The 10,950-nt window shown below is 40.6% G+C and overlaps 1 protein-coding gene across 1 annotated transcript; it reads right to left on the reverse strand.

Annotated features, from left to right (window-relative positions):
• On the reverse strand, positions 1-6,402 carry LOC147797585 (uncharacterized). The gene is made up of 4 exons (XM_087142866.1): positions 6,307-6,402; positions 2,972-3,067; positions 2,590-2,829; positions 1-892 (listed from the first exon to the last, which is right to left on the reverse strand). The coding sequence occupies exons 3-4, from the start codon at positions 2,762-2,764 to the stop codon at positions 636-638; spliced, it is 432 nt and encodes a 143-aa protein (XP_086998992.1). The 5' UTR covers positions 2,765-2,829; positions 2,972-3,067; positions 6,307-6,402; the 3' UTR covers positions 1-635.
• Between the last annotated feature and the right edge of the window lie 4,548 nt (positions 6,403-10,950).

Consider the following 10,950-nt stretch of genomic DNA (forward strand, 5'->3'; position numbering starts at 1 on the left):
TGTTCCTGTAAATAAAAAACAAAAAAATTTGATTCATATTCAAACAAATTTCGCAAAATTACTATCCAGTGGATTCCACATTTTCCATGCAAAGGATTAAGACAGTATTCTTGTTTTCAATAATCTGCTTGTTATTACCAGGAAAACTTAATTTACAATAGAAATCGATTTATTTTGGCAACATTCAATCTCTTCAAATGAAAAAATAATAATAATGGGGTTTATTTTAAAGCAGGTTTTTTGCACAATACCGATGCTACTCAAACATAAATTGCTTGATGAAATTTGAATTTATTATTCAAAAAAACATTATTTTTGCTCAGTTTACTGAATAAACTCCACAAAGACGACGCTTAAGTTTTTTTTAAGAGCGCGCGAAATCAGACACCACCTGTTGCTATATGCTGTTGTTGAGTGCTAATCTTGTGCAAGCACACTTTGGTAATGAACGCCATGAACATAAGTGCTCTATAGCTTTATATCGATATATGTAGACAGTGTTGTATCGATAGTCAGTTCCCTATGGGGGGCTGATGTGCAGCAAAAACTTCAAGCTCCTTTTGCTATAAAGTTGCTCCTCCTGATACGTTCCATCATATGGTTGCGACCACGGACTTTTAAAAAATGGTTTCGCGTTAATTCACCAGGCCGTAGACGCTGCATTCCTGACTCGGAGTTATCTCCATGTAGTTTGTGGCCAGACAGTAGAGACGGCACACTCTGCTCCCAGGTGTGAAGTCGAAGGAGGCACAGCCGGGTTGCATGCTGCAGTAGCTGGCACACTGCGCCAGAGAGCGTGCCTCCTTGGTCGAGATAATAGGCTCAGGGACGCTGCTCAAGGCTCCCTTGAACATTCTCTTGAAGGTCGCTGTATCGGTACATACCCAACGATCTGAGAAGATAAGTTGAAGAAGCAAAGCTAATTCCCATTCTTCTCTTTCTTTGTTCATGTGTTACTTCATTTTATTCGTTAAGAAGCTTTCTGTGACTGTCACCACTCCGGATTTCATTACCTGTAAAAGGAATGGTAACCCCAGATTATAGGACATTGCAACAAAGTATCACATAAAAAACGCAACTTCTAATTTTCTTTGACTATTTTAGAGAACTCTAAACTGTGTTAACATACAGGAAATGGTTTACAATTCTACAATTTACAATTTTACAATCAACTTTCCTCATTTCCACAAAAATTAAATTCTCTTCTAACTTTGTTGATATTTCCTCATTATTTTACTTAAGTTCATGTTTGTTACTTCTCGAAATTTCCAAAGTAATTATAACTTGACTGACCACCCTTATTCTTGTTTTGTTTACACACGATGATTCTAACTTCACTGTTTTTTCTCTAGCAATCTCGTCTGTTTATGCAATGGGTTTCCAAGATATGTCTGTCGAAAAAAAGTGATCAGTTATTGCTACAACAACATTTCGAAGCCATTCAATACCAACAAGGGTGACAACGTTTGGAATAATTCTTTGGCTGTAAGAACCCTTTCCGTGCTGTAACGGTAGATTCCTCACAAGGCGGTGTTTGGGTTGGCAAACCATCCCTTACCACAAAGGCCTTGGTGTTGTTGCGGTTGAGAAACTTGGGAAGACGGGAGGCCGATTGTTTCCAAAAGCGTGAAGATGACCATGACAAAATGTTGCTTATTTGGCCCGGAAATGCCACATTCTGGGGATAGGGACTGGATTCCCGCTCACCACACGATCAAACGGACCCCAACTTGTTGAATATGCTGTCTTCAGACTCCAGAAACACAAGAAAAGCTGAAACCGAAGGTCACTTCTTAAGCCTAGCTGACTTAATTTTATGCTAAAATTTGACTTCAAATGATTAAAACTGTGGGGAAATCTTTTCTTAGCACATTGTCACGGGTCAACTCTAAAATGTGATTTCCCCTTATTCCTTTTAATTTGCGGTCACTTACGCCGGATAAAAAGGGCTCTACACTTGTGTATCATATTCTTACCTCTGCAATGAAGGTTGTTTATAGGTCTATTGATAGATGGGAAATGAAGCTGGCTTATAATCTTTCCCTCACTGAATGTTTGGAGTAATGCATTTTGCCCTTTCAGTTAACATGTGATACCAAATTGCGGTGGTTTTAATGTAGACTTACTGAATCTTGGTTGTTAACTCTTATTTGTTTAAAATTGGTAAAATGGATTATGACGTGTTCTTTTTTGTTAAGCTGAAAGTGACAGCTTGACGCATCTCTTTTGCATCTCTTTTGGTGAGTTTTCCACTTCTTTATGGAACCAGATCTACGAGTGGCTTAAAAACACCATGAACATTAATATGCTTTTGAATAACAAAATTTTCCTTTTAGAAATTCTGATAATTCCTTGAATATACTTAATTTCATTCTTTTCCTTTTTAGCTTCCATATTTTGTAAGATGAAAATAAACAGGATAAACCATCATATCCATTATTTAAAGATAATTTTAAAAGATATTATGCCTAAGAAAGATTAATTTTTATTTCTAAAGGAAATTCTGCCAAATTCAGTTTTAGGTTTGCTTGGCGAAACTTCAGGCGGAGAGACATGTCGCCCGTTGTTTTTCACCATCAGCTATCATACCTGTCCATTCTTCCGCTGTCACCTCTGCAATCTGCAGAATTGCTTCTTGAACACTCTGACTGGCCGGATCGATGTCCAGGCTGATATATCTGGCCATCCTCGGTGTATCGCACAGGAACGGAATCATGGCCCCTGCCCAAGACTGTTCCCTCATAGCCGGTGAGCCGCAGGGCATGTTCTCCGTGTAGTTGGAACTGAGACCCGCTCGCAGCACCCCAGCAATAAAGCGGAATCCGTGTTCTAGACACAAAGAGAAGGAAGAAGCGTCCTTGAAAATCACCCAAACGGAAACGTCAGGAAAAAAACCTTTTTAAAACTAGACCCCCTCTTGTCACCTTCAAATTATTACTACATGTATTAACAAAAGCATATAAGAGAATACCAAAGCCGTCATGACGTCGAAGCGTCACTGTTACTTGTTCCAAACAGTGCTGGCCACCCAGGTCTACAAGCCACCAAGGATGAGGGTCTCCAGCTCCTGTAATAAAGAACAATGGATTTAAGTTCAATTTTATTTGCGCAGAATTATGCCTGAGAAATTACAGGTGGGCAAGAAGCTGAGGAAGTATATTTGGGCCATTTATTGGAGTACACATTAATGCGATCGGAGCATCTGCACAATCCCCCGATCGCTTGATAGGTTTTTAAACATTCTTTTCGCCATAAAGGGGTTGAATGGGGACATTGACAATGTCCAGCGGCTATGTAACCATGGCCATCGAATTAATCTTTATCACACTTATTTATATCTCATGATATTGCGCTATTAGATATTAAGATGCGCCTTTGCATGATTCAGGGTTAAACTTTACTTACCACCTATGAAATAGATTTGTTTCTAATGAGATGTCAAACTGAAGAAGGCCGATTCGTACTTGGGCGGCAAAACGAAAAGCAAATTGTAACGTAAGACCAAATCAATAATAGTGCTAATTCGTGAAAGGTCGGGCGCATTTTAGTGATGCAAATTTCGTTGCGAGGTTTCCTATGGCATGAACGTCGGTTTGCTTTAATTTGCGTATGAGATATGAACCAGCCTTCATCACAGAGGAGTGGAGAAATCTCCATATAGTCATTTCAGCACCATTGTGCCAAAAAGCACAAATGACACTTCCCTTTGCATAGGCCTACCACAGTGCCAGATGAGCACGAAAAATTGCAACCCCTTAGCTACTGACGTGCCATTCAGAAACAATTTAATGGGCAGGTTGTCTGAAGCGTATGGACGCCCTCAGTTGAGAATGCGCTTCTGATTGGTTGTTCGACGGCAGGCGGCATCCTTTGCTGCGGTAGTAGTTTAGCGTTGGTACGCGATGCACTGCCAATTTTTTCACACACCTGACATGTAATGTTTCACACAACCAATGAACAATCACGGCCAAAACATGGAAAACGACAACGACATTTTGCAAGAATTGTTGGCCGACATTTTGCAAGAATTGTTTGCTGCTGCCGATTTCTCGGCAGCAGCAAAGCCTAATATCGGCGTGGGTGGCAGCAGTAGGTACAACCCTTGTGCCATACACGTTCCTTAGCAACCTAATGGGCTTTCCTTGTTTCTCTCACAGGCCACACCGGAGCGACACGTACATTTTGAAGAGTGAATAGACTTCATGCCAGTGCAGATCACTCTATGATTTTTTTTCGCAAGTGGTGTGAGAGCTACTGGTCACTGAAACTAATCGTTATGCTGAGCAGAGTATGACAGGGAAGTCACCGGGCCACCCAAGTCGTTGGTCTCCAACAACCACTCCAGAAATGATGGCCTTTGTAGCACTACTGGTGTGTGTGGGTATCAACAAGCGGCCTCACTACAGCATGTACTGGGGCAACTGGGACATGCACACATGCAGTGACATCTATCCAACAACCATGTCTCGCAACAGTTTCATGGCAATTCTCAAATTCTTCCATCTGATCAACAACCAAGCAGCTCCAAATATGGACACTACTCCTGACAAGCTGACAAAAGTCCGCCAATTCGTTCAGACAATAGTACCCTTGTCTCTTCGTAATTACACATCCAGCCAAAACCTTGCTTCTGACGAGACCGTGATCAAATTGAAGGGAAGACTATCATTCAAACAGTATATGCCAAGAAAGCCAACCAAATGGGGCATCAAGTGTTTCTACATGAACGAATCTGAAACGGAGTACACATGCGCCTGGATGGTGTACACAGGGTCACAAGCACAAACATGAAGTGCCGACTCGCGAGACAGACAATGTAGCTGATCGTCCCACAGCAGTACCTCGACCTGGTCAAGTTGTTTTGAAACTTGTAGGTGGATTTGAAAACCAGGGACACTCCATCTTTGCTGACAATCATTACACCAGCCCTGCTCTTGTTCATTGGTTAACCCAGCTATGCTTGAGCTTTTGTTGAACGGTGCGATACAAGACTCAATGAATTCCACATTTTGCAAACCCCTAAAAGTTTCCTATGGCTATAGGAGATAAACCCTGCTTTGGTGAAAAGTCAGAACAATTGTGTGTTGTATGGCAGGATAAAAAAGCATGTGACACTCTTGACAAACTATGGCAACTGTCATGTAACTAATAAGCAGATTCGATGTAAAACCACTCCTACAGGTTATCGTGACATCAGCAAACCAAATACTGTCATTGAATACAACAAGCATATGGGAGGAACCGATCTTGCATCACAACAGTATGTGTACTATGCACATGTTCACAGATCGATGAAGTGGTGAAAATGAGTATTTTTACTCTTCTAGACATACGTCTTCTCAATGCAAGAATGGTGTATATTAATAGTCTTAACACCAATCGTCAAATTTTGACTTCGACTCTATCTGATCCAAGGCCTACTGTCGATAGGGAAGAGTGGAGGTTCCGGACAAGATCATCCCTCGTATGGCAGAAGATGTTCAGCATTATCCAGGCAAAACTAGGCAAAAGCATAACTGTGCTGTTTGCAGTACCAAGACTGGGAGAAGGCAAACCCACATGATTTGTAAGACGTGTGATAAGCCAATGTGTGTCATTGGATGCTTTGAGAAATTTCACTCCCAAGATTCCTTAAATCTGTCAACAATTTGCCAATTTTTGTGGGGTTTTATTCCAATTGACAAGAAATCCCACCCACCCCCCCCCTTTTCAATGTTGTGGTAGAAAAGAGACATCATGATGCAGTTTCTCCCAACATTGAAGGGGGAGGGGATTTGGCATTCTGTCCAATGATGGTAATTTTTGCTTTTAATATAGGCCTAGACCTCTTATATCATTTTAGAGTTGAACACTTAATTTCATTTCTTTTTTTTTCTGGCTAGTGCTAACTATTCGTTTTGTGAAATCTGGTTGTGAAAACATTAAAGGCAGACTAAGTGATTAGGTTGGTCTTCAGAAGTTTGTTGTAACTACGCCACTATGTCAATATCGGTTTGTTACTCAGTGCATGGTAAAGTCAGGTTATGCCCATTCAATCTGTAGAGGGCAGTATGCAAGCATCGACCATGTATCAGGTTGTGGTATTGAGCTAGTAGTTTTTCTCTCTGTGGGTTGGTATTCAAGGAGGAATAGCACAGAGAAGGGCTGGTGCTGAAACAGAGGGCTTGCGTGACTGCCATCTTGCAGGCCAGTGCTTTTATTCCACAGGGTATGCACAAAGGAGGGTTTCCCTGCGGAAAGTTGAATTGCCCTGCAAGATGACTACCACACGAAGCCTATTATTTGCAGGAAACTGTGCCGCCTTACTAGTGTGCGAGTATGTATCTGCGCGTCCATCGTTAGCACGCCAAGCATATTTATCTCGAAAGGTTGTGCTCTGCCACGCGTCCTTCCCAACAACAGAAAGAGCTGGCAAGAAAACGATAGAAAGAAGAACACAAACAACGTTATCATCATTTTAAATATCTGACAATATTGAATACAACCTTTAAAAGGGTGTTGAAACACGAAGTCTAAGCAACAACGTGTAAGACACTAAGTGTAAACAACAAAAACCTAAAACTAAAACAAAATGTCTATTTGCAATAGAACACAATAACTGGGGCTGTTTCGCATTTCAAATTTTTGAAATAAGGAGATCCTTACCATGTTTGCATAATGCTAGCATTATGTAGTGTTAAAATCATGCAAAAATAATTGATGGCTTTCTATTAAGTGCTCGGTGAATTTCGTACCGATCTGATGTGTTCTTTTATGCGTATCAAAAATCACTCATTCACTTATCCTGGGCCTATCCAAGGTCTTGCAAAAATAATGTCAAACATACCTAGTTTCATTCAGATGATGCGTTGAAAAGAATGTCAAATATTTACATAATAAAAAAATTACAAATCATATTATCATTTTTAGCATTGTTATTACTCATACTTATACAGCGCCTTATTCCCTGAGGCTCTAAGGCGCTTTACAATCAATTAAAATGATAAATATTCAAATAAACACGTAATATCAAGTCAATATTTTGAAAGCCATGAGTTGTATGATACCGTCAGTGGCATGACTGAAAAGTTTATCAAAGACAATTTACCAGTCATCTTCCAATCGTTCTTGAAATGGTCATAAATGCGCTGTTTTTATCATGCAAGGTCTGTAAGATCAAATGAAATTCAGGGAAGACGAGGCAATCCATTGTGTTGCGTCCAAATAACCGCTAATTCAAACCATCCTAACGATATATTCAATGAAAAAAATTATTAAATCGGTAATGTAAATAGCAAAAGACGAATTAATTTTCCAATTCAGCGCCATTCGCAGAGTGAGACGAAAATGGCGATAAAAAGGACGATTAAGATTTTTCTGTGAATGCTGTGAACGTGAAATCAACATTTTGGGGCGAGTGACCCCTCTTTGAAGAAATGCGTCATTAACTCGGAAAACCTCATTCAAGTAGCCTAATGTCTGTCATTACCACGTATATACGCACCTACCCACCTTTTTTTCATGTAAATCACCGCATGCCCAAAGTGATGTGTTATGAAGAAAAATGTAATGCAGTGATGTGAAAACAACTAAAGTAAGTGCCAATAAGCCATTTCCCGCGGGTGGTCTTTAAATATATATTTGCCCTGAAATGCCAGAAGTCAGGGTTATAATCTATTTTATGGTGACGTAAATATTTCAGCTGTCAGTACGGGTACCACAGTGGGGCTCAATGTAAAGATTGACCATGCAAACATGGGAGTAGAGACCACATTTTGTGATCAACTTTGGAACCCCAGGGTAACTCAGGCACAAGCTGCACCCCTTGGTTGTAGTCTTCATACCTTCGCAAAGCGCTATATGACTGATTTAAGATTCTCTAAAATTGATTCTATGAAAGTAATTTTATCACAAAATACATCTGGAAGCTTGGACTGAAGGATTTTGCTGGTGTAAAACTTAGCTACACTCCTTAACCAAAAAAAAAAAAAAAAGAGAGACAAAAAAGAGGATTCCAGGAACCTGCTGAAGTTGCCTCAAACCACGGGGTATTGGCAGAAATCAAGCTCACAATTAAAAGAGGGGGTTGGTACCGTTGCATACACCGTGCGTACAGAGGGGAGGGAAGTCAATCCAGCGCGTAAATGAATCTCATATCATATCATTACACTTTCTCATACAAATAACTAGCAGAATCAGCTTTTTGTGATTTGCATTTTAAGTCACTGTAGTCAGCACGCAGTTTGCAGCAGTTTTCTTGTACATATCTTTAGAATCAGCTTTTGCCTGTTCGTCGAAATTCAAACACAATATTCTCCACCGTCCACCCCACCATTTATCCTCCCGTGCCAACGCCCATGATTAGTAAACTGCAACATTACTCATGACCCAAAGACAGGCAGAGTCTTCCGGTATTGTGGAGTATGTATTAAACCTATGCGCACACTGGGGAGGGGGTTGGAACCACTGTGTACGCCATGAGTACAGCGGGGAGGGGGAGTCGGCATTTCTTGTGTACGTAATTTATGGACGGCCCCCAAATATAGGTCATCAAAGGTCTTGTGATATAAAAATGTGAAGCACGAGTTAGTTGAAGCTGCTCAATATAGTTACAGATTCGGAACTTCATTAGAGGAGTGGCATTGCTTTGTAGCCTATTGTATCCCTGCATTACATAAAAAAACAGTTGTTTATATCTTGACTCTATTAGCTCTAATTAAGCTTCATTCACTGAAGGCGTATAGAGTTCATAGTAGATAAATTATATTTAATTTTTCCTTTAATTTTTTTTGTCTAAATAGAAACTAAATGAAAAAAATATATATATTTTGCTATTCTCGAACAAATTTGCTCTCCATCTGACTGACCGATTACATTCGACACAATTTCACTACATTTCTCCCGAGAGCTTTTGTCACTGATAACAAAGTCGATTTTCTGAGGTTGACCTGAAAATTTACCAAAAAATTTACCAAACATCCGATTTTTTTGGGGGGGGTGGGAGAAACATTTGACGATGCGCCCAGTAGGCAGACATGGAAAGGCGTTCTCACTATGGTAAAGTCACTGCCGTGGATTTTAATTTGAATCTCCGGCATGAGTGTGAACCTACCTGTAAGGGCGCAGTGGCCATGTCGACAGTAGCACACTAACAGCACAACCAGGATCAGAGGGCTAAGGCTTCCGAGGTGATCTCTTGCCTCTGCCATCTCGCTAAACGCTCTGAATGCTGGTTGCACGGTGCTGCTTGACAACTTTATGAACACAATACGGAAATGCGCAATTAAGGCTTATGAGAGGAATAAGACCCCATGAACAGCGATGCTATCATCGTTAACTATAATTAGCCTTGGATTCGAGATGGAAGTTAAAAAGTTGGAGTCCTTGGAACTACAGCCACTGAAAGAACTGATGAATGATTAATTATTTTGGACTTAAACATCTTAAGAGTAGTTCAAGTGGGATGGGGCTTGGTCTCCTGCCGCTGCTATCTTGATGAGGGGTCTTTATGCTGGTTGCGCGTTGCTGTTAGAGAACAAATACGCAATTAAGGCCCATGAGAGGACGTAAGACCCCATAAATAGTGTTGCCAACACTGGTGGTATCACTGTTAAATATTTTAGCATTGGTCGACGAAAATACCTTTAGTGCAATTGCTTTATCGTTGAATATGAGCAGCAATTTTACAAGTTGGGGTCCTAGAGACTATATTGACTGAAAGAACTTACAAGTAGGCTAATTAGTAATTAGTTTAGACCCACTCATGTAGGAACAATAATCTTTTATTTATTCATAGTGTGGCGGTGTTGGAGGAAAGGTCTGGCCATCTGCAGATGAAAGCAAGGCTCTGACCGTCAAGACTCGATCAGGCAAGCGCCGTAGCCAGGATTTTTTTCCAGGAATTTCCGGGGGAAAGTTCTCTGCGGCGGAAACCTGGGTAAACCAGTGACAGTGAAAGGGGGACATTGCCAAACTTGCATCTTTTTATTTGTTATAAATGTTTCCTTCGTTCTTTTTTCATTTTTTATTTTTTTCCTCTAGAGGTGTGTGCGAGTGTGCAAGTGCACCGGCCAGCGGCACCTCAGCATAGGCAAAGCCCAAGATTTTCATCATATGAACCTGAAAAATGCACCTTCCTGTCTCAGTTAACTTCAATTTTACTTTCCGTTGCATTATTTCAACGGGTCTTTTGTAGCATTTGGGTTTTTTGTGTTAATGACTACCTAAGGTAGTTTACTTTTTAAAACATCAGGCGAGGAACTACGATGGCATAATCCGACCTCCCCCGGCTGTGAGCGGTCTAACAATAAACCCGGATTTTTTGGGGTTAACTAAAAGTGAAAAGATATGGAGGGCAGAGGCGCAAATAAGTGTCGGCGAGGGAGTGGGGATTGTTGGGCGATGACTTACCCGGCCAAGGATAGTTAAAAAGCTTGGTGAGACCATTACAAAACCGGGGGGGGGCGATGTCCATAATACAGATGCACATTTGAAATATTTTTATGTCGATACATTTTGTTGTTTTTTTAATTAAAAAGATTTTCACAATTGGCCTTAAATTTTTCTCCCCAGGAAAAAGTTTGCGGGGGGGGGGAATCAGTAGCTTCCCGGTCAAAAAGTGAGGTACTCCCCGTCCCCCGGGATTTACGCTCATGATAAAGGGTCCTGATAGTGCTAGCGGAATCTTCCGTTCTAGTTCAAGAAAGTTCAAAAGACAAGTGAAGCCCTTTTAGACTTCTTCTTTTTCTTTTTTTCTTTTTTTAAATTTTATCTGACTGCAGTCAATCAGTCGATAAACCCAAAATTTTGGTGGAAAAATGAATGCACTATCAAAGATGTCATAACATTAATTGGCAAAAATCTGGTACCGTCTTCTGTGAAATAGACGGCTGTTTGAAACCAGAAATTGCAGAGACATTAAACAGCTTCTGGAAAAAAATCACGTCAACACGCCAACAGAGGGCGCTGTTG

This window comes from Acanthaster planci, linkage group LG10 (genome assembly GCF_054643075.1).
Source record: "Acanthaster planci isolate LZ-2023a linkage group LG10, COTS_SCS, whole genome shotgun sequence".
Taxonomy (NCBI): Eukaryota; Metazoa; Echinodermata; class Asteroidea; order Valvatida; family Acanthasteridae; genus Acanthaster; species Acanthaster planci.